At 40.0% G+C, this 25,274-nt stretch overlaps 1 protein-coding gene across 1 annotated transcript in view; it reads left to right on the top strand.

Annotated features, from left to right (window-relative positions):
- Positions 1-8,804: 8,804 nt before the first annotated feature.
- Positions 8,805-25,274, top strand: part of slit3 (slit homolog 3 (Drosophila)) — a 247,638-nt gene continuing 231,168 nt past the window's right edge. Inside the window, exons 1-2 of the mRNA XM_085283729.1 lie at positions 8,805-9,586; positions 24,949-25,020. Coding sequence (XP_085139855.1) covers positions 9,396-9,586; positions 24,949-25,020 — 263 coding nt within the window. The 5' untranslated portion in view covers positions 8,805-9,395. The remainder of the gene's footprint in view (positions 9,587-24,948; positions 25,021-25,274) is intronic.

Below are 25,274 nucleotides of genomic sequence, written 5' to 3'. Positions count from 1 at the left end.
CCTTGCCTGTTTTTCTCTCTTTTATCTCCATCTGATTTTTAACCTCTTTTAAAGAACACATTCATGCATCCCATTGACATAAATGTTGGACTGAGTGCTAAAAAATAATAAAACAATTAACAATTAACAAACTGAGTTTTAGTCCTTGGGTAGCATTTCTGCCAACAGTGAGGACATGGCTAATGTGTCTAATGTTTGTGGCTGTTACACATAAATGTAAGCACTCCTGAGACCTTTTTCCTGCTGTACCATCTGCAGACAAATGCTGCTGTGCCTGTCAGTAAATAGCTTAGGGCTGTGGTACAGCATACTTACACACACATATGCAAGAGGTCAGCTGTGCAGATGTGCTGCTGCTCAATCAGTAGTTTAATCACATAGGTTAGAGTTTAATGACTTATTATTACCGAACCTAAATCACACAAACACATGGCTGCCCAGCCATTATAGGTGGTGTATGTGTGTACTGTACATGCAGATCTACAGCAAATAACAAATTGCTCTACAGAACTGTGCGGCTTTTCTAAGTGTTTCCAGGTCTTGTGTTTCACGAAATGCACAAAGGCGAGATGTCGTGGCCAAATTACACAAAATAAAGAAATATTTCCTCTATAATTTTGAAATGCATATCACACACTAAAAGAAGGAAAGTCAGGTTTCTTTTCAATATTTCTGAAAGAGTAAAATACACTGTAAGAGTATCACTAACTCAGTCTGTCCACAGACATTTGGATCTCCTGAGCAAAATAATCCTTCTAACACACAACTAAGGTTTCAGTTTGATGGCGTGTGTCTCTGCGCATGATTGTGTGCATCAGTGTGATGTTCTAGAAAATAACACCATCAATCAAACACAACACGGGAAGCAGCAAGAGAAGAAATATCTTCACAATGAAACAAAGGTGGTGAAGCAACATATGGCATTATTTAACTGCACTTTGAGAAGCACAAGCGTGTGTGCTTAAGAAAAGAGCTGTGCAATATTTAACTTTATTCAGCTTTACGTTGTGGACTTTATGGGGACAATGGTCTATTAGAGGCCATGGAAACTTTTTCTTGACTTTCATCATAACGTACAGTCCATTCAGAAAAATTCTTAAGAGTTACTGTTAAGCTGAATTGGCTAATGGGAACAAATAGTTTAAATTAGGACTCAAGTAGGTGTGCTAGGTTCAAGGTTAAAATATGAGTTAATTTAGCACATTTAAAATAAAAGACCCACAGGAGCAGAGTTAAAATGAAGTCACACCAAAGCTAAAACTAACCAGTGATTAGTAGAAAATATCATCCTGTAGCATATTTAACTGATTATTGTGTGCGGATGCCTATGTGAGGAAAAAATATCATATTTTAAAAAGTAACTCACACAATGTGCCTTTGATATGTTGGAGGTGGATGTGTCCAGTCCAACCTTCACCCAGGGAGAAAGTGGTGCAGCCAAAGATCATGGAAGTCAACAAATAATACGCACCAAACTATAAACAAAATAATCTGGGGTATTGTGAATTGGTTGGTTAATTAATTTCGTCTTTATTTTATGGGTAGCAGTTAAACTACTTCTCATAGAGTGCACATAGACGATGAACGTATATGTGATGAAACCCACTGATCTGCAAACTCCTTTTAGGAAGTCTCAGCCAGCATCCTTTCATTGTTGCCATCTTGATGTTTTGAAACCAGAGAGCTGGATCGCATGTTGAAACTGAGGCTTGCTGCATATTGTTTTGGGTAAGGGACTTGTTAGTCAGTGAGCATCCCCTCGTTTAGCCTCCTTTTTGACTTGAAGAAGAACAAAATGAACTTCGTGCAGTTTTGAATATGGCTTGAAACTAGTGATTAAGCCCATGAATTAATCAGGTCCTTTAGTGACCAACTACAAAATGATGAACAATGTTAAAATCCCTTTATATGTGAATGATGTATACGTGTTAATCCTGTAGGAATTTAAGAAAGCAAGTAAAGCTTTAATACCTTCCCTGCAAGAGTACTGTTTTAAACGTATGAATCACTAGACATCTCAGAATAACTTCATTCTATGAAGAGTGGAAAGTTTGATTTTTAATATATTTTTCAATTAAGTAAAAGCACAGATTACTTGAATATTTCTTCATTAGTGCACATTGCGTTAAGTATGTTCTAAAGTAAAACAAAAACTCAAGATGGATACAATTGATGCTGGAGTTAGACTAGCTGGCCTAGAGTGAGAGCTTAAGTTACTCCTGAAGTAGTTAGATGAAAAGACGAGGATAGATGAGGGATCTCTTGGTCAGGGTTTTCTCTACCCCAGCTAGGAAAAAAACTCACATGTGGTCCATTGCGGGTACACACGTACACACATGTTATGATAGCCCCCTTCGAAAGTTGGCTTTCTCTTCTCTCGTCCTCTCTCCATCTCTCGCACACACACACAAAGGAAGTGTGTACACAGTGTATGTGGAGATAATAGCTTTGCAGGGGCCACAGCAGAGCTCAGCCAAAAATCTGTCTGGCTAAAAAACCCATTAAACCACACATTCTCTTTCACACACACACATATGAGGACGTACTTCATCACAGGCATTAAAAAAAATTGTTAAATTAGGCCCACACATCACCTACATTAATACCCATGGGCACTCACACAGCTTTGTAGCATGAACCATTAATATGCCATCAGATATCAGACCAGTTAAATTGATGGGGCCCAGTGTTAAGAGAAGCCCAAATTTTCCACCAATTATTCTTTAATCTATCGAAAGCTGAGGAGGTGGAAGCGAGGAGAAGAGAAAAGGAAAATACATGTGAGGAGAAGCGAAAAGCGAGAAAGGGCAGGAAGTGAATATCCCAGTATTTGCATCATATTAAATTAACTTGAATGTATTAACTATGATCAATACTTTAAAAAATGCTGTCCTTAATTTTTTATTTATTTATTTTATTACATGTTGTTAGGTAAAATATTATGATAAAGTCAGAATAATCTAGAGTAACTACTTGAGGCTTATTTGTTACTTTTACACTAATACACAATTACGTTCATCTCATGGCATTTTTCTATTGCAAGTTAAAGACGCTGCAGTAATAGAGAGAAAACAATCAGACAATTGGCCCTTTCACACAGGAAGCAACATGTTTATTATGGAAAGAACAATTAAAGTGTATTAAAGTTGACAACGTTGAGAAGATGTTACTCATATTTCCTTAAAACGAACCAAACGACCTTCTATGAATATATTTTGTCGTTTGCATGTGCTGTTAGGTTAAAAAAAAAGGGAAATTTCCTGTGGCAGCACAATATTAATGCATCCTTGTTTACCTCTCTGAGCATGGATGCGTGAAGCTGTTGCTTTCCACATAAAGAACCACAAAAAGATGCTAATTAGTAGCACGTTGTTTTGCAGACCATAAAAATGAAAACATTGGTACAATAAATAAAGAGGGAATTACATAGAAAGAAAGATGATGGGCATTTGTGAAGGAAAACAGAAATGTATGAGGGATGTGGTGAGACTCAATGACTTGAAGCGAAAGAGAGGAAGTTTTGAGATTAAGAAGCGGGCAGAATGCGATGCAGGGTTGAAAAGGGCACCAAAGGAATGGCAAGAGAAAGAGTGAGAAAAGAAAGACAAAACGAAAGAAAGAGTGGGCCTAGTTATGTGGTGTGAGAAGTTCAGCGGCAGCCAACTCCATTCACTTTTGAAATGCTTAATGTCTCATTTTGTCAGGCACTCTGGATGTTTTTGGTTTTTCCGCTTTATGCACTACAGCGGGGACTCTAGGAGAAAATGCTTAAGAAGGGCTCATGAATCAAAGGTCCTGAACAAAATTTTAAACCCTCAACCTCAAAAGTTAATGACATGCATCTTAGCGCAGAGAGCCCAAACAAAGCCTTCAGAGAGTGGTTTCATAAGCATTGGTTTGTCCTAGGAAAAATAAGATAGTATCTCCTTCATTTTGAGTGTTTCAGTGCGTGTGTGATTGTTATTTATTTGTTCACACAGCTCTTGTTGCCTTCAGCGACAGGACAATTTCCATTGAGTAACAATGGTAATCATACAAGGTCAACCCAATTAACATTTATGTAGCATTTTCAATGGGGGACAAGTCTGAATTGCTTGTGTCACATTAACGGAATCGCACATACATAATAGGGTTGTGATTTTCTCTCGGGGTCTCTGTGAGTTTCTCAGCTCGTGACAAACATGCATTAGATAGTTAGATAGTTGCCTGTGATGCATTTTTGCTGTTCCTAGTCCAGGAAACCTCGCTCTCTTGAAAGGTATGCCCAAGGACAAGTGTAAACTATCACTCACTGCAGCATCAGGCAGTGCACGCACTGTGTTGGAGTTCGTGCCACAACTCTGTCGTTTCCACCATAAAAAGATTTGTTTTGGTGACAAAAAACTGGCACAATAAAACTGCTGGGCTCGACATTGGAGCCATTGACGTCAGTAGCAATGGATGAGGCTTCCACAAGAACTTCATCAATTATTGGAGGATGCAGCCCACACATTCTGTCCACTGTGATTTTCTTTCCATTGAAATTACTCTAAATTCTGCTAGTAACACTGTTTAATAACAGGATCTCAGATTTATCAAAATGTGGGCTGGTTTTCAAAAGACCCCAAGGCCAGTATTGGCAGAACCAGCTCTTCATCACAATGAGGGAGAGACCAGACATTAGAATTTGTGATTAGACTTAACTGGATTCATGTTGACACTTGGTGCCACAAATGCAACAAGCCTTTACACAACACATTGTGATGGTCCTATGGTTTTGTGCTGATTTTGAAGTTTGAATTAGTAGTTTTATATTTGAGTTGCTGTTTAGGTTTGTTTCCTCCGTTTTTGTGTTTAAGTCTTCAATTTTTCTGTTTATTTTATTTCCTGAGGTTTATTTATTATTATTTTTATGTATTATTTTCCAATGATGAGTCTTCAGTGTTGTACTAATGCTCTTGGGTTATTGTGAATTCTATTAAATTTCATAAATTCTGTTTTCATAGATGCCTGAATGTTAAATGTAATTGTTACACCTGGTAGAGGAGCCACACTGATCATTTTTATTAAAGATGAAAGAATTTAGACAGTTTTTAACTCTCAGTGACGTTGCAGTGTTCATCTGACTTTGGGACCTGAAGAGTTTGGACCCGGAAATGGCTAATGACCGGATAGCCCAACTACTGCTGTATTTTATTTTATTTTTTTTAATCTAGGGTATCCGGTTGTTAAGTCTGACGTCACTAGCCGTGTCTGGCTTAAATAGAAGAAAATACAAAACATTAAACATGTTAACAACACAAAAGCCATATTAAACGCAGACTACTTTAGGCCCGGAAGTAGGATTCATCCCGTCATCACTTAACAACCGGATAACAGTGCTTATGACTTTTTTTTACATTAAGGACTATAGTGCATGGTACTTTGACAAGATATCATATCATTAAAAACACATTGAACCAGTGAAGGTCAGAAAGTTTGATTATATTGAGTAATGAAAACAAGATGTGGATAAATGTGACAAACTGTTTAGAGTCCTCCTCCTTCCTTGGTTTGCTTAGTCACTCTGTCAGACACTGTGTCTTATATGGTGAACTGTTGAACATTAAAATATTTAGCAAAGGATGCAACTGTGCATCATCCATGATCGCTCCCAATGCAAGTCTTCTGTCTCTCTTTCCTTCAGATGCTTGTAAGGGATTGAGACATTCTTCATCTGGGTGTAGATATTGACTTCTGGATCACAGGTAGGAGGGCAAAAGAGGAAAAAAGGAACAATGATGAAATGAAATCAGAAAAGCCCAGTGTCTAGGTCATTAGTTTAATTTGCATTTGAGGGTTTTTTGTTATTATACACCCTTGTCTCCTTTTACCTGTGTTTCATCATTGATCTGCTCAGTAAATGTAACATAGTCTTGCCTATCAACTTGTGTGTTGTCAGATCATCTGTTGGTTCTGTGCGTTCCTCATTCTTCTTGTACCTTTTTTGTTGGAAAGTGTTTTATTTTACTTTTTGATCAGCCAATACAGCCTTGATTTTTGTTTTGAATCTCTTTGTATATCTGTCTGTACATCCTGTTCTCTCCTGCTGCTCCTGTCCAAATGACAGAATGTTAAACAGCTGGTGAAGTCAAGAATATAACTATATCCCATGTAGTGGCTTTTTTGATGACATTACCAAAATGTACAGCCATATTTATTTAGAATTTTAACAAATGCCAGCACAAGACAGGTCAATAATCTGTTTTATTTATTTAAATATATTTAATTTCTTTAGCCTTGTTAGATTAAGAATTTAATAACTGCTGTCACAGGTAATTAAAGATTGTTAGCAGTTTTAAATGTATTATAAAACGCCATTACCATCTCAGCCCCATCTAAGCTGAAAGCACAGTGGTGTGTTGCTGAAATCCAGAGGCAATTGTTACAGATTTGATGTAAGTTTTATGTTAATTTACCACGCCTTAGGTCTGTTAGCTCTGCAGCACCAACATCTTTCACCAGTATTGATGACTTTACTAAACTAATGACCAATCAGAACAAGAAATGAATAGTTTTATTTCCCATTTTTCTGTTCTATAGGCTCAGCCTCTAAACTTTTCTTTGGTTTGGTTTGCCATCCTCATTTTCTGTTGATGGAAAGGGCTCTATGTGTGTGTCTGTGTATGTGTACCTTATTGTCACAAGAGTAAATGGATGCACATGTGGATACATGTGGTTAGGAAATTTTGTGTTGATACACTTTTTGTTTAGATTATGCTGAATTTAAGGGTCATAAGTCATTGTCATGCTTACCCACTTTCAAATTTTGGGATGTATTTTGCTAGGACAGGCGACGGACTCTGTTGAGGTTTCTCTGTGCAGAGGCTTGGCTTACTTTCTTTAACAGAATGCTCACTACTGTGCCTTTTTGGGTACATCCAGCATGGAGGAAACGTCTGTGTAGACCCAGGAAACTCTGTCGGGATTTGGTTTCCCTGTATGCCAGAGGGCACCTGGCGGAGCCCCAGGAGGTGCTTGAATTAGTCACTACAAAGCTCCTCTGCTCTAGTGACGCAAAGCTCATTTTCAAAGCAGCTTCTTTTCTTGACATCACAATCCTGCACCCACACACTAGATTGGGGGTATTAATATTGCATAATAAAGTGTTCATACAACAGTGGTAGAAGGTCCAATATCCCCGGTCTTGAGCAGAAAGACTGATGATGATGTGTTTTCCACCTCAGCAAATCTATTAATGCAAGTTTCTGCAAGGCACTGAAAAAATTCATGACTAACTGTGAATCAGTCTGTTTCTGGAACTGAACAAACACCAAATGCAAACCATTAAAATTTAAATTAGATATGGGATGGATTTCTAAAAGCTTTGGGAATTTTTGAAAAACCTTCGAAGTAGATTTGTTTACAGAGAATTAATCAAATATTAAACTAGTCACAAGTCTCCCTTTTGCTCCCACTGGCAGGAAAACTGATGTTTTAATTAGAGTGAGACCAAGAATGAAATATTGAATTGCTCAGTTTGAGACCTAAGTGTTACAATATTTATGAACTCATCCATCCATCCATTCGCTTCCGCTTATCCTTTTCAGGGTCGCGGGGGGCGCTGGAGCCTATCCCAGCTGTCATAGGGCGAGAGGCGGGGTACACCCTGGACAGGTCGCCAGTCTGTCGCGGGGCTAACACATAGGGACAGGCAACCATTCACACTCATATTCATTCGCACATTCACACCTAGTGACAATTTGGATTATCCAATTAACCTATCCCCACAAGCTGCATGTCTTTGGACGGTGGGAGGAAGCCGGAGTACCCGGAGGGAACCCACGCAAACTCCACACAGAAAGACCCCGGCCTGATGGTGGAATTGAACTCAGGACCTTCTTGCGGTGCGGCAACAGTGCTAACCACCGTGCCACCGTGCTGAACTCCCCACTGTTAATTAAAGACTGAGACACTGCTGAGAAAAAGCCCATCAGATTTTTTTAGATTTGGAGGAATGCACTGGATTAATTTAGACAACACTGATTCAATTAGAAATGAAATTATTTTATAACTGCAATTGACGATAATCCACCTTTATTTCCTTCTACCAATAGAGGGCAGCAGCACTACTGCAACACTCTGCAAGTCTTCATACTTTATCTGCTCTGAAAACTCTTTTAGCCTTAGTCCTGCTATCTGCACCAAGAGCTGTGTGCAAGTCTGTGTAGTGATGAAGAGTAGTTGGACTATTAGCAAGAGCTTTAACTTTTGCCTGTGGCCACTAAGAATATAAGTTTAACTCACCTTAAATCCATACTTATTTATATTGAGCTGATCATATATGTATATATGTATCACCTGTCGCAACAAGCCTCGTTTCACCCCACAGTCATTGTACACTGTGTGGATTTTCTAACACCATAACAGATAAGTTCAGCTTAATTAAATGTGATCAACTATGACTGAGCTGTCATCCAGCATTTTTGTCATATGCTACTTGTTAAAGCATCTATCAATGAAGTTGACACACAACACAGACTCCCGCAGGATGATGCATGATAAATATGGCTGAAAAAAGACGCGCCTCAAAACCAAAACATGATAGCAAGTTCATTACGTTGATAAATGGGCTAAAAAAATAAAAGAAGAGCTGCTGAGAAACCAGCTCAAATGAGTACGCTGCTTCCGTGGATAGAGTTTTACTCGAGTTTGGTTTACAGACTTGGGGAAGATAAAGGACGAATCAAAGTTTGTAGAGCTCTCCGACTCTCCTGACATCAACAGAAAGAGAGAGAGAGGGAGGGAGGGAGAGGGAAGGAGGATTTTGGGGGGAACCTAAATACAAATCTGTTTGCCTCTCTCGCTCTCACAATCGCCAGGCGAATCAGTCTGTGTTGCGCCACTGCGCTTTCAACTTTTTTTTTTGTATGTGTGTGATTATAACTCCTTTACTACTCTCACTTTTTACTCCCTGGCAGCGGAGGGATGTTCCTTGGAAGGAGGTTACACCCCAGCTGAATATTCTCACCTTGGAAGGTTTAGAAGCTAGGCTCATAAGTTCTCGGAGAGTTTGGGAATGGAGAACATTTGGGGAAACTTTTACGCATTGAGCTGAGTGACGCACGAATAGATATTTAAAGTTTTTGTCTAGCGTGTCATATCTACGTTGTTATTGTCTTCTTCGTCACTGGCAAAGGGATGTTTTAAGTAGACTCGTAGTTACCGAGTCTCTGGAGAGAAGTTTTCTGAATTCGTGCAACAGCGAACTTAATTTGATTTCGGCTTGCGTTTTTCTTTCTTTTTTCCAAAATTCTGCCACAGAAAAAACGTCCTGTCTTCAACTTACACAGGATCCGCACTTCCACGGTGTCTCCTTCACCCCCCGCGGATTTTCAATTAACGTCTGTTGGAAGTAATTTCGGTGGATTGCTATAATGCCTCCGACCACACCGGGGAAGCGCGCCGCGCTCTGCCGGGTTTGGGCTCTAGCTTTCGCTCTGCTGGTGTGCGCTACATCGGTGAATGGATGCCCACACAAGTGTAGCTGCTCCGGATCTCATGTGGACTGCCAGGGTCTGGGTTTGAAGACTGTGCCCAAAGGAATACCGAGGAATGCCGAGCGCCTGTAAGAGCAGTTGTTTTTTTTCAACTTATCTGTAATTGCATCAATTTAACCAAAGTTCATCATAGAGGGCACTCTGACCTTATTATTCACCTTTTCTCCCTTTGCATTACTCCCATGCTCCTGAATTGTGGATAGTGCATTTTAAACTTAACATGCTCTGTAGGAAAACTGCACGTTTTCGCAGATTTTTCCGAGCAAAATATTTTGAATACCATCCATCCATCTTCATCCGCTTTATCCGGGGCCGGGTCGCGGGGGCAGCAGCCTAAGCAAATACATTTTTAAAAAACATCTCGAAAACTTAGTCGTGCATTGTTAAACTTTCATCACTTGCACATAACGGTACTTATTTCATACAGCAGGCTACTGTAATAGCATCCATGTGCATCAACATCCCATTTAGTTTATTAAATTCATGTTTTTATATTATCTTATAAACCCCCCGTCCTGTATGTAAAACTCTATTTCTGGTATTTTTTTTATCGTTGTTGCCATGATTACTACTCAGGCTATATAAAGTTGGGACATAACTTTTATATAAAAGTGGATAAAGCTTTTTTTTTTTTAGACGATGACTGGCTTTATGTGGCTTTTAAAAATCGTAAGGAAACTACTGCTATCAAAAATCCTGTCAGCATATTACTCAAAGGGTACGTCTTACTGTGAAAAGCTGCAATGCCTTTAGTTTAAAATACTGCTATTTTATTCTAGCTTAATATATTGCACACACAAAAGTGCCCTAAAATCACCTGCGACCCCCAATGAACAGAGGTGGTTAAGAAAACAGTCACCAACTATGTTTTTAGAGAAAGCTTTTGAAATTTTAAACAGGTCAAAAGAATGTGAGAAAGTCGCCTTAAATCACTTTAAATTGTATTCTTTCACATGCCTGGGTAAGACTTTCTAAAGTTTTGTAGAATATGAGTAAAACTGAACTAGATCCTCAGTGTTTTTCACTTCAAGAACTACTGGTTCTTTCTTTATTTATTCTTAGCCTGGGTGACAGTTTAAAATCATATTCATTCCTTAGGCAGGGACAGAACACTGACAGGCGCTGCTGCCACCTCCAGCCTGATCTTGACACGTATACATCAGCGCAGCCACACACATGCACTCACAAACACACACCTTTGCTGTTAAGGTATGGAAGTGATTATGCATGACAACAGAGCAGCCAAAAGCCCTGCAGGGGATCAACAACAGACCTAACCTGAGACAACAAACACAATCAGTAGGCTGCTGAGGAAAGTGGGGGGTCATGTTTGTGAATATGTGTGAGTGTGTGTGTGTGGATGTGGGGGGTACTGGTGGATATGAACATGTGATTAGCATGTGTGTGTGGATTTTTGCTTGGCTGAGCTGTTTCATATGTTTGTGTGCCTGCGTGTTTGCACTGGCTGGTGTGATTGCTTTTCTTGTGTGTGTATGTATGAGTGTTAACAATGAACCCCCATACCTCTGCTATTCAACAGGGCTGTTGTGACCTCCTAGGACCTGTTGGCTTTTGCACAGTAATCCCCCGAAGACATTTAGACCCAAGAAAAATAAATAATTAGAGCAGGTTGTGATGGGGAGGTGGGATAACGGGGTCTTCTGCGTCTCCCTGGGGTCCCCAGGGTGGAATATTTGGGGTAGCAGCGCCCCCTCCCTCCCTTTTCAGTCCAGAAACTCTGTGTTTATGTTTCTCTGATTTATCCAGGTCAGTGTTTCAGATGTGACTTTGGCCAAGAGTTGCTCTTTTCCTCCCTCTTTTTCTACCTTCATCTCGTTCTCCCTCTGCAGATATATTTTAGGGAGTCTGGGTTGGGAAACATTAAAATGGATGAGATTCTAGTCCTAAAGGTTACAACAGACACTTTGTTTTAAGAGAGATGAGCATCATTGCCCTAAGCAGGGATTTGATTTTGACAGTTGTGATAAAGTTCATGTGGACAACAGATTCTTGTAACAAAAAAGTTGTTAACTTCTAAGTAAAAGTTGTAAATTTCAAAAAGTTTCTCAACTATAATCGAATACTTCCACACTTCACCACTGACACATTTACAGATTGCAAAAGCGTAAGGTGATGATTTCCATTGGCAGAGATTCTTTAAGACTATAAGTTTTTATTTTTTCGTCCATATTTCAAGACTTTCCGGGCTTTTTCTATGGTATACTAACACACTCGTCATTGTGGCTTGACATTATGGTATAACAGACTTTTTCATGGTGGCAAAAACTGGCAATAAACTTGAAGTGAAGTGAAAAGTCACAATTAGGGATAAAAGTCCTTATGATTTGGGTTAAAAAAAAGAACTTTATGAATTGTTCATGCTTAAAAGAGTTTAACTGATCATTTTAAAATGAAATGGACCATATACATTTAAATCAATTCACATCATCCTAGAGTAGAACAGCGGTCCCCAACCCCCGGGCCTCGGACCGGTACCGGTCCGTGAGTCGTTTGGTACCGGGCCGCGAAAGTTGAGGCTCAGGTGTGAAATGTATGGTTTTCAGGGTTTTTATCGGTTTTCAGCGTTATTTTGTTATCGTTTTTATCGTTAACTCGGTTTTCCTGGGTCTTTTCACGTGTGTTATGAATAAATCTTCTTTTTTTCGGTACCGGTACTAGTTTTATTTTGTTGTATTTATCCGCGACACCTTAAAGGCCGGTCCGTGAAAATATTGTCGAGCATAAACCGGTCCGTTGGGGACCGCTGGTGTAGAATATAGTTCAAGATCTCTGTCTAAATAAATAAATAAATCTGGGTAAATTTCCAACGTCCAAATTTAAACGTGCGACTATTTTGCTGGTAATAACTGAAATGAGTAAAGATAACATAACCCCCCTGGAAATTACGCCCATGGTTTCAACATTGCTTTAAATATTGTAGCACTGAAATCCTCCATCTTTTTTCTGATTTAAAAGTTTTCTTGTCTCTCTCTCGTTGAAATATTAGAAAATATAATGTGTATCTGTTACCTCACAACACTAGAACATGCATCAAGGGCGCAAAACATGTAGCATTTAGTTAAGGCGAGGCTTTCACCTTATCTTTCCGGGAAAATGTTTTTCAACTTCTACATTGCCGCACCCTCTATAGACACATATATCGAATCAGAGTAATTTAGAACGATTGCTTGAAGTTTTATGAAACCAAATGTAGAAATTCACAGCAGAGTAAAGCAGAAGTACGTGACACATGGAGTTAAGAGGATTTCATGATATACTGTCACATTATATAACACTGAAACATTTCACAGTGGTAAATTTCCTGAGGAACGGTGGATGCCTGGAGTGAAGAGAATCAGTCAAGATGCACTGTAAAGCATGAAAGCACTGTAACACTCATGTAGCTTTCACAATATGCCCCCACTTAGCCTTTTTATTACACACAGTGCGAAAGTTTGAATCTAGTTTCTTTCTGCTACATGTGAAAACGAGTAAGCAAGCGCCGCAGTCCACCTGTCATAACCACAGAATCAATCTCTTTAAAAGCCCGGTCTTCCTCACTATTGTAAACATTTGGAAAGGTTAACGAGAGAAAAACTGTGGTGGCCCCAACTGTTCACTTAACAGACACACTCACATGCTGCCAGCCTCAAAGATTACCTCGGGCCAGTCAATTCCGTAATGTTCTACTTGGAAAGCCACTTGAGGCCTCATTTGCATCTAATTTGAGTGGAGGGTTTTTGGGGGTAGCTTAACAGGCTTAACGAGGTTGGGTAAAGTGAATTGAAACATAAGAACGGCTTTTCTCTCTCGGGTTCGGTTCACACCTGCCCTACAGGGTCTGCATAGACACACATACAAAAAAGCACAAACACTTTTTTTCCCCTGAGATTCAAATTCCAAACTGTTGCCTCAACTGCTGTGAAAATGTGGGAGAATCAAATGCCGTAAACTCCAAAGGGAGCTTCCAATCGCTCGAGCTGCAGTTTGTTTTTTTTCTGCATGTGTTTGTGCAAGCTTTGCATGTTTTAATTTTGTCACAATGTGCATGTGTGCATGATTGCATCCTCATACATGCACTGTGTTTGTAGTTGACTGGCAGCAAGTTTCCTCAGCCAGCTTTGCACAAGCTAAATTTGAGTTTAACAGTCTAGTTTTCTGTTCCCTCGCTAACACCACCAGTAAATTTTGGCAAGATTTGTACAGGCAACACCTTCTGTGCTTTCTCTCTTCTCAGCTAGTTCTTTCTCCCCTTCTGCTCTTTAATTTCCCTTCCCCTCCAAGCTTTTTATCTTTATCCCACCGTTGTTTTTTCTCCTACATCTCTCGCTCTTTCTGCCCAACTTCTTTTCTTCTCTACTTTTCCTTTGCTTCACTCCTCAGTTCTACCACTTTTTTTCTGACCTCCACCTCCCCCTCCGACGCACGCACTCACACACACCATCAGTTTGCCAGCAGCATCTCACAACCCCCATTTCCCCCCAACGTGCCAGCCTACTGTACCACAGAGCGCATAACAGTAGGATCCCTGCTGCTGCTGCTGCTGCGTGTGTTTGTGTGGACACACACACTTTAGCCGCTGCTTCTGGCTCTTATCAAAGCTTAGTGTTGATTGGCCAGTGGGCGCTCTAACCACCACACCCTCGGCTATGAAATGGCATTTCATGGTGGGGCTGGAATTTTGTGTGTGTGTGCGAGATCTCTGAATACTTTGGTTCTATCCTGCGCATGGAGCAGACCAGCTAATTTGTGCTGACATAGTTCTAGTTCCCTAAATTTGGAATAATTTGATTGGATCAATCTGCAATGACTAAAGTACTGTGGTGTAGACTTCCCAGCTACTTTTGGCTCTGTCTTGAATATTTATCTGACATCATTGCAAATAACAGTGTTTTGTATACAGCTGCTAGCCCCACCCAAAGAGTCTGATAATGTTAAGTTCAAAATGTGTTCCAACAGTTTTGATGTGTTCCATGAATCTTTAGTTGTACTGCTTTGTTTTATGGGAACCAGGAAACTAATTATGATGTTTGTGCAATATTTCTGCATATGAATGAACACAGCCTTTGGTAACTGTTGAACAAAAGCCATCGTTAAGTGGAGACCGTTCTTTACTGTTATCGTGGGTATGATGATGATGTAATTTGTCTGAAGAGCAGCCGAGTGTTATTGCAATAGCAGACAGAGCTAAACTCAGAAGTAAAAACCACAGTGAGCTTGCTGTTTTCCAACAGCCTCTTAATGTCACGCCTATCATCCATGGCCATCTTGTGGTAATCACTTTGTGCCCTTCTAACTATGTTTGATTCAGTTATGGTATGCCAAATGGCACAAGTGAGGCTAACCAACATTTAGGCTCCATTTCTAGGTCAGTGGGTGATATTCTTTTCCTCAAGTTTCTCCAGCATGCGGGCACATGACCTTTCTATATAATTACTTTAAGCTTGTCAAAGAGGGAGCCAGCTGGCGTTGATAGTGGGCACTGCCCTTCTGGGAAATGGATCAAGCCGGATGCTACATTAAAACATACAGACATATTCAGATGTAACGAACAAACTAAACACATGGAGGTGCACGTACCGGAGTGTACTGCACTTTTGAGGGCTCTTACTATATACAGTAGGCTCTTACTCTAACCTAATCATCAATACTAGAAAATCCAGTTTTGAACACAAAGTTAATCCTAAAGCCTTATTGTTGAAATGTGCGTTGGTTTTTCTTTTTTTTTGGTCTATTCTCAGCACATTACATATTGTATCAAATTATGCCAAAGCTGAGACGGATGAACATTGTTTCCTGGGAGCATAAAAAAGCTTCTATAATGACTCAGGGGTGGTCAGTCCATTTTCTTTCACGTGAGAAACTGGTACTGATATGAAGGACAGAGCCAAGAAGCTTATAAAGAGATAAAATTAATATTAAGCAGACTTGAGTTCCACTTGTTGAAACAGTCCCAGTTTCTCATGTGACCCTTTGGGGAAATTAATTACCTACCCCCGGACAAGCCATCAATAACTAACACATTTCATTTGGAGTATAAAACGGAAGAGAACATGTCTGAAAATCCTTCTTAACCAAGCTGGACCAGAAAAGGTCTGTTAACTGTGATGGATGTGAACACCGTGGGTGTTTATTTCACAGTTTGCTTTCATTTCCACTTGAAAGCAAGTTTTGTTAACCTGGGGGTTGCTTTAACACCTGTGTGATTAATTGACAGCTTGTATTTTCTTCTTCTTTTCGCGGTACTAATGTCTTAGGTGACCTCAGTAATTAACTTCTGGTACGATTACAGAAGAATCCTGATTTGATGGCGACTGAAAAAATAGGCTACATGTGATTTTCTTTTAATCTTCAAACAGCTATTTGATGCAGTAAGAAGCAGCCGAAATGTTAAGGTCCCAAAACGGGTCCTCAAAAACTTAGTGCAAGAGAACACGCAGGCATGAAAAGGTACATAATTTAAATGAAATGCATATTCATGAAGCACTTAAAAATCTAGCCTGCAGTCCCACACATACAGTGCACACTCATCATTAGGCAGGCACAAGCTCACACAGTTCACTCTCATGCATTCACCAGAAATAACATGAAACTGGTTAGATGGAAACTTTGACATATAATGAGAGAGAATTTGTGTCACATAGAAACAACCCAGAGTCACGAATGACCTTCTGTGACTTTCTGCTGAATGAGAAGTCCTCAACTTGGAGGACTTCAGAGTGTGTGTCATACTATAACACTAGTATAGATTTGTGTGTGTGTGTGTGTCTATGCAGTGAGCTTGGAGTTGTTTGATGTTAACAAGCTATGCCACTGTTTTGTTAGGCCACTGTCACCAAAGCAACATATTATTTCCCTTCTGCACGGACTTTATTTTCTCAGTGTGAGTTTCTGTTTGTACTCCTTCACTACACCTGTGTATATACATTTTTATGTGGTTATTTGTGGGTATGTGGCAGAGTAATAGAGTGACTTCCACCACAGTGTTCAGTTTGCAGGCCACTGCTCAAATAGACTATTTATGGAGTCTGGAAGCTTATGGAGAAACAGGTCACTGCACTGTGCATGCATGCATCAGTGCTTCTGTGTCTCTGTCTCTGTCATTCATGTCCTCTTTCAATCTCTCATTCACCCTAATCTCATTTTCTTATCCTCTTGTTCACTCATTCTCATTTTTTTCTGACCTGGGCCCCATTGAGGAAGCAGCAGGGCTTGTTCTTGTCAAGTGGCCTCTCCGCAGCCAAATTACCCCTCCACCCGCACCCCAGCCCATTCACTTACAGTACAGCAGTAGTAAATCGAGACAAAAGCAATGCAACCCTATAAACTCTTGCAAAGAAAAGAGCTAACCAAATACAGGGCTGGTTTACAGCCCCTTTGGCTTGTGACTCTAAAAGAAAGGGATGCTTTCAGGCGTCTCCCTAATGTGGTCAAGCCTGTGTGGTTAACAGCGACACCAAACTATGAAATTTCTCGAGGTGGATCAGTATTAAGATAGAATATAGACTATGAAGGAAGGGGAAATAAATTGGGACTGACAGAAAACAAACCAACTGATGATGGAACACACAAGGAGATGCATTACTCTCTCAGATTTCAACAAAATCTAATCAGTCTGGGGTATTAAATGTGAAAGCTGCATAACAAACAATTTAAAGGACTGAGACATAAATAGGAGAGAAATGTGGTGTAAGAGATGAAGATGACTTTAAGGGGGAAAACAAATCCAATAAAGCTAAATCAGAATGAAGCAGTGTTAAAAAAGAAAAACCCAAAATTGAAAGCACAGATTAGATAGGAGGGAGATGTATTTTGCATCATTCAGACAGGATTCCCCTTTATGGAGTGAAAGCGAGTGTCCTTCAGTAAAGGAAATATTTAACTGACTTTTATCTCCGGTCTCTCTGCCCTTGTTTGTACCTTTGTTCTCTTTTCTGGTGCTCGTCTTTCATTATTTAGTTTCACTTGGCATTCCTAGAATCCAGCAGATTGGACAGCTCTAAAACAAGCGTATTTATTTGTACAGAGAAGGATTACCCAAATATGGGTTAGCAGGCATAACTTAAAACTGCTAGCAAAATTTCCCCATACCTCTGAGAAGTATACACAGCCAGCAGAGTCTAATAAGCCCCTTTTCCATTAGTACCTACTCAGATCGACTCGTCACGGATGGCCACGTCTCGACTTACATTTGTGATTGTCCTCATCACAACGCATCCGAATTAATACCCAACAAGAAAGGTGGATGTGGAAGAAAGAATCTACCTGCTGCTCGGTCTCTGGCTTTTCATCAGGGAACATGGCTTTGTTTTTGTAGCCATTTCCCTCGTTCCCTGGTTTTTAAAAATGGCGGTTTTAATTTTCGTGAATGAGATGCGCTCATGAATCATCGAGTGACGCCACTGACCAGCCAATCGGTGGAATGCAGTCAGATGACGTCACATTTTAGTACCTGCTCGGATCGTTTGGAACCCTAAGCGAGCAGGTACTAAAAAAGTACCAGGTACTATGACCTAATGGAAAACCCTGAAAACCTTGGCGAACCGTGTCGACTCGATCCGAGTAGGTTCTAATGGAAAAGGGGCTATAGTGATGTCTTGCTCTAGCTGCAGGAAACCTATTGTAGCAGACAAACCTTTGATTTCTTGGACAACCGAACAACAAACACTTGATGCAACGACTGTAGTTACAGATTTAACAAAGAGACACATAGAAAAGATGTGAAAAAAGATGTGAACCATTTTGTACTTGTCCCAAGTACAAATGGTTCGCTCCATTTGTACTTGGGACAAATGGAGCAAACCAATGAGATACACTTACAGATGTACAGTACAGGCACTTGATCATAAGTTAAAAAAAAGCAGAGCCAGAATTTTAGAAAGTAAAGGAATGAAATACTAATTAGCCTGCTCTGTAATTTTTCTTTTAATTTTTTTTTAATTTTCAGCGTTTTTAAACAGATAAATTAGGCTTCAGCACTTTTGCTGACAGATATGAAACAACGCTAATGCTGACATATTGAATCTTTTTATTTCTCTGTTTTCCTGAAAGCACAGCCTTTAAATAACCTGCCTTGTGTAATTTAAAAAGAACCTGATCTCAGCGCTCTCAAAGGTACTGTAGCTTGCGTTTGCACTCATTACTTACTTTTTTTTCTTTTTAATTGTGTGTATATGAGAATAAAGAATATGTGACTGCCCAGAAAACTCTTGAGTGATGATTGCTGTATATCCCAGAGAGCAGCTTTGTAACAGGAGACAGTTTATTGCCTATTATCATCACTATGACAAAGATTCAAAACAGCAGTAAAGGGTTGCACAGGAGACCAAATGTTCCACAAACTCCCCAAGATTTCCAAAACTGAGTTTTTTGCAAACTGTTGTAGGTAATATACAGACTCCAAGTGTAGGCTGGTGTTGATCAGGTTTTCCTTTTGAAAGCTTTCCATGGCTACATCTCTCAATTGTGTTACTGACTCAATCTTGTGCATGTAACAAAGATAATTCGTCATAGTGAGCACACTGCATAAATGAAACAGTTAAACAGCACATAAGCATCTATCATTTTACCAAGCATATTGAAGACCTGGACTATTATTTGTAGGTGCTCCAATTAGCTGCTGCATGATAGTTGATTTTTTTCCTTTATTATCTAAGATATTACATGATATGGGGCGATCGTGGCTCAGGAGTTGGCAGTTCATCTTGTAATTGGAAGGTTGCCGGTTCGAGCCCCGGCTCCGACAGTCTCGGTCGTTGTGTCCTTGGGCAAGACACTTCACCTGTGGCCTACTGGTGGTGGTCAGAGGGCCCGGTGGCGCCAGTGTCCGACAGCCTCGCCTCTGTCAGTGCGCCCCAGGGCGGCTGTGGCTACAATGTAGCTGCCATCACCAGTGTGTGAATGTGTGGATGTGTGGATGACTGGATGTGTAAAGCGCTGTGGGGACCTTAGGGACTAGTAAAGCGCTCTATATATATATATATATATATATATATATATATATATATATATATATATATATATGTATTTATATACACAAATACATTTACCATGATCCCTGTTACTCTCTTGATTACTGTTGGGCTAAGTCTCTTTCTCATTCTTGTTAATGATATACTCTTGACTGTATTTGATGTGTTTAATTTGCCCATGCTTCTCCCTACTGGCACATGCACCAGTCTGTGTGTTGATCCAGTTTCCTATTATACGCAAAGATTATACCTTCTTTTTGGTCTAAATGTATTTATGACATCTAAAGTTTTTCCTCATATGCTACCACTGAATTTATTTTTCACTACTGTTTTCACAGTTCCACAAAGGCTGCTAGTAAAGTCTGCATAGGCCAATTAATCTTCCCCCTTTATTTGGTGTACGTTTCACTTGCTACATAGATGTGCTCCTTAAAAGTGAGAGCAGAAGAGAGCACTTAAAGCTGCCTTAGTTTGCATTGGCCAAATGTAATATCTAAACATTTGCAGTGGATGGATTTCAGCTATAGCAGAGCCAATTTCAAAGCAGCATGACACCTGGCGAGCACAGAGCTTAGAGGAAAAGGAAGAGAGCAATTAGGATTCCCTGTGTAAGTGATAGATTTAGAGAATGAAATTGAGCACATCTATCTATGAGTGAGAAGGACGGAGAGTAAAAATGGAGGAATGAGAAAGTGAAGCGGCACAAGAGCTTTTGGAAAATAACATGAGATTAGCACAGGAAGTGAATGCATTTGGAAATGAGGTGTGGGATAGAGGTCAACAAAGGATGAAAGTGAGTGAAAGAATGAAGGGAGAGGAAAAAAGGGGAAAGAGGAAATGTCACAGTGTCCGAGACTGATAAAACAGAGAGAGGAAACTTCAGTGCTTTATCTTTATTCCCTATTGTCCCTGATAGAGGGGAAAAAGAGGACAGAGTTCAAGAAAACAAAAACCAGACAGACAGAGATACAGGGTCAAGGTGAGAAAAAGAAGCACAGCTAATTAGCCAACAAGCAGACATGTCAAAACATTTAAGCTCAACACTGAACTCTGATAATCTTTTACCACAGTGGCGTGTTTTTCATTTATTAGTATATTTGAAGTCACCTGATATTTATCGTTTAACATTCCTTTCTAAAAGTTCTCTCTCTTGCCAATGGTGTAGCCAACCAATAATATTGTCCTGAAGGCAAATCAGTCCTGCTGCCACCTCCACCTCACACACACTATGCATTTGTCACCGTAAAGTCAACCCCGTGTGTCACTCTAAGGCAGCCAGACTGCAAAGTTCACTTCTCAGTGGTCTAGAGTGAGATGTGGTGGGGGCTGTCTCTGCCTGTGTGTGCATGTCTTTGTTGAATGGGATATTAATTCCCTGGACACCTGCTGTTTGCATTCTTGTCTTATCCCCTAGTCGCAAACACACACATGCTTGCACGGCTTACTTCTGCCTGTAATGGAAACAACGGTTAGGGCTTTTGTGCTAACGTATTTCATTAGTAGTCTGAATGCTGGTCAGTTAACATTTGATGCTAAGTTAAGCTTTACTGCCAGGTGGGCTGTACACCTAAGCTTTAACAGACCAGGTGCATGAGAATGGCAGCCCCATCAGCTGTCTTTGCTTTGCTCGTAATGAGTTCTCTGTGCACACATTTACTTATTCCAAGGAGTTAAGTGAATAGATTTACTAACTCATGTAAAAATACTGTGGGTAGTGCATTTTATTTATTATTTCTGAAGTGTACCAGTAGCACCATTTAGTTATAATGAACAGAATTCTTTTATAAAAGAGGGAATTGTTGTTTATTTATATTATGCTAGGTATGACTGGTTTTCTTACCTCCTAACAATGCTGTGCTTTTTTTTGACAGCTTTTTCCGATGACATCACTGCCAAGCAGTGTGCTGTGCATCCAAGATTTTCATTTAATTTCATGCCACTTGTCTGTGTGTTTTCATGGCAGCGATGTAGACTCCACAGTTTTTAGGCAGCGAGGTTTGATGGGATTCTGCCATTGTGCTGTACCTGGAACTGTATACTCAATAATTGCTTAACTGCAAAGCAATCTCCTTAGTAAGAGCAGAAGTTTCCACTGTGAACATAAGAAAGATGGAGATAAGGTTTGAGAGATTAGAGAGAGAGAAAAAAGAAAATAAGGGTAGGAAAATTGTAGCCAAGTGTAAAACAGTGAGAGATTGAGATAAAAGAGGAGAGATTAGGGATGGAGAGGAAAAACAGATGAAGGTGAAGAAAAAGTGTTTAGTCAACTGTGAAACAGTGAAAGATAAGACGTGAAAGATCGAGACAGGGAGAGACGAGAGGGAGATTACTGAGAAGAAGAAGAAAAGTGGAGAGTAAGGCTGGGAACGCTGGGTAAAGCTGGCTGTGAGAGACTGACAGACGGACATTAGAGAGCAATGATCAAAGAGAGATTTGAGATAGATGAGGAGGAGGATGGAGCGTAAATAGAAAACTGAAAGATTGTAACCAAGGGTAAGCTACACATCCACTAAACACTTCATTAGGTACGCTTTTTCATTATGGTGGTGGATCTCTTTTTGCCTTCCGAGCTACCTTTGCTCTTCATGCCATACATTCAACAAGGTGCGGGTGAGTGTGGAGTCCATTTGTGTACGGTCAACTTAATGTCATGTTCAAGAAATTAGTTTGAGATGATTCAAGAGAAAAACAGTTTTACTGATAAGAACATGTTTGGTGCACCTGTTTGACTTGCTGGAATCAGCCATCAGAGATGGATCATAAAGGGAGGGACAGGAATGGTCAAGCACATTACTCCCATGTCATTACACAACCATCAGCAGTCCGAACCATTAGTAGAATAAGATTAACCCGTGTGAGAATTTTAGTCACGGTTTCCTGTTCTCAGGTGACAGGAAAGTGGCAGCTAGTGTGGTCCATCAACCCATGCCACTTGTCACTTAGGCTGGTCTTATCTTACTGTCTGAAAGATAAGGGGAGATAGCAGAGGGTACAGCCAGATTTATGGTCAAGCAGTGGTAGTGCATTCGCTGTCCTTTCCACTCAGGGGATGCCCATCTGGAGGCAGTGTAAAAAGCATGTGGTACACCCAGTCTGTAGGCTACTCTTACTTGTGCTGTTGTTGGTCCATCAGCCAGCCTCCCATTCCCAGTGAACCTCACTGTTACCCTCTTCTCTATTCCAGCCCACTTGTCAACCTGTAAACATTTGTCAGATACTTATGTCATCCGCTTCCAATGATGCGCAGTCAATATCTTCGCAGGGGTAGGGTGAAAACCTCTCACCTTCTGTACAGCTAGACTATAAGTGTGGTAGAGTAACAAACATGAACAAGAAAAACAGTTTATTTCTGAAGCAAATCAACTCTTTCCTCATGTTCAAATTAATAAATCAAACCCCAAGAAGGCTTATCAAGTAATTGTCAGTGCCTTGCATTTCAAGGAACTGGCAAAGCCAAACACTTGGAAAGCTTGTGACAAGAACCAGCAGCTTATAGTCTGGATAGTGAAGCAGCTCACTGTCAAAATGTTATCTGTTGTCTCGAATGTCTCACATGAAACATTAAGATGGATGAGACTCGGCATCAACGTGAAACTTCATTCTGCTTTCTTTGTCTTTCTCAGTTCATTGCTTTAGTGAGCTATACATTAATGCAAAAGTATTATACCTAAGCAGAGGATGTTTATGTCAAGCTCATTTCTCAACATGTCAGTTTATTGTCGGAAAGCAAAAGTTAACTTCAGCTAGAAATGTGGGCTGCACTCAAACCAGAGACGTTGTGAATAAAATAGCGGTTGCTTCCAAACCCCTGGGCATCTGACAGACGATGATAGATTTAAAATCTATTTTAAACATGCAGTGTTATATCGTCCCACAAAACTATTGTTTATTACTTGTTTTCCTGATCATGTGGTGGTCGTTTTGTTCCAGTAGTCATGAACAGCATTGCCGCAGTAACATTTTGGTCTTCACCAACACCTGAGTGAAACAGTTTGGTTGTTTCTGTGCTAAATGTTCTTAAGCATTCATCACCTAAACATCTACTTTCATTTTATGCCATTAAGTGTTGACGTGTTTTATTAACACATTATTGTGGGGAAAAAAGGCGTGTCTGGAAAAGAGGCGGAGGGCAGGGGTGAGAATGAACTGAAACATTGTAAATCAAATCCACTGAGTTGAGAGTTTCTACTATTCTCTGCAGAGTTTTTAACTTTTCATTAGAAACGCTCCCCTGCCCAAACCACACAAACCCCTTTTCTAGTAGTATGAATGGACATTTTCCTGCTGTGTGCCACTTATGAGAAAGAATATCTGTGGAAAATATTTGAAGTTGTTGTGTGAAAACATTGTGGGATCATGTGCGATATTGCCATCTGATCTATTGTTTGGATAAAATATTCACATTCAAACCCTTTTCAGTGTTTCATATTTTTGAATGTAAACACAAGTACGTGACAGGGATCTCATTTCTTGTTGCTTATGATTTAAGCCAGCTTTCCTATACTTCATCTGACGTGCCGGGTTGGATCAGTCATTTTTGTGACATCCCACTGCTACATATGAGATATTGTAGTTATTCATTACTCTGGAGCCCTTTCAAGAACACCCTGTTGGACCAAGGACCCCATTTTGCGCTTTGGAGGACTGGTCTGGCCTATAGCAACCCTCCCTGTCACAAGCTGGGGAATGGCTCTTATTAGTGGCCCTTGCTATGTCAGCTTGAGGAAGCCTTTTGAAACCTAATATCGTCTTAAATCAGATTTATAAATGTTTAGGTGTATTATGAAAAACACACACGCTGCCTGCGTTGGCAAAACCTAGTTCTGTTTGTGTGTGTGTGTGTGTCTATGGTTCTGAGAGCGAGTGAAAGCTTTGGAGGAGCTCTGTGTGTGAAATAAGAGAGAACATTGTGTGTGTGTTGTTTGTGTGTGCCCTTTCTTTCTGTGTGTGCGTATGTTTTTTTTCCTTGCCCTAATTCCTGCAGTGCGACAGCGTTTCAATAAACATCAAACCCATATAAAGGGAACCAGTCTACACACACACACACACACACACACACACACACACACACACACACACACACTCAGGCAGTCAGTTCATATTGCAGTATGTATACATTTTGCGCCCGTAGTTAAAACTAATTGAATGACAGTCAGGAAACATGATAAGCTTTTAAACTGTGACATTGGAAAGAGAAAAAAAAATTTTAATTGAAAAATTTGTTTTCCAGTAAATAATTGTGCATCAGAACAGAAGTTTCTCAGTGCTTGGTTTGCTTGTGTTTGTACTTGTATGCATGTGTGTGGGCCTATATGCTGTGGAGCATTCTCATGCCCTGTCCTTCTGCCACTTGGTGGGCGCTTGTTTGCTTTCACAGTTGTGTTAAAGTTACATTATACTCACAACTGAATGTAATTTTGACTGAATAAGTAATTTTTATCCTGTTTTTCTCTTTCTAGGGATTTGAATAAAAACAACATCACCAGAATCACTAAAGTGGACTTTTCTGGCCTCAAGAACCTCAGGATTCTGTAAGTTTCTTTCCTTTTTTCAATCAAATTTTTAGTCAGTAAAACATTAGGCTTTGCTCACATTCCCTCCAGTTTATTTGAGGACTTTAACTTATTTTAAATCAGTCAGGATGTATGAAAATGTATAATTCAGATTGCAGTTATCTGCTGAAATCTTCTTGATGTTGCTTCTTTGAGCTGTATGTGAGAATACAAATGTCTGATTACACATTAAATAGTGCCTTTGTACACAGTCTGTATAATGTCTGATTGCA

This window comes from Mchenga conophoros, linkage group LG2, assembly GCF_057382185.1.
Source record: "Mchenga conophoros isolate Kocher_MC1m ecotype Shallow Benthic linkage group LG2, M_conophoros_male_GT1.1, whole genome shotgun sequence".
Lineage (NCBI taxonomy): Eukaryota > Metazoa > Chordata > Actinopteri > Cichliformes > Cichlidae > Mchenga > Mchenga conophoros.
Note: the sequence above shows the minus strand (reverse complement) of the source record. Positions and strands in the feature narration are given on the sequence as shown.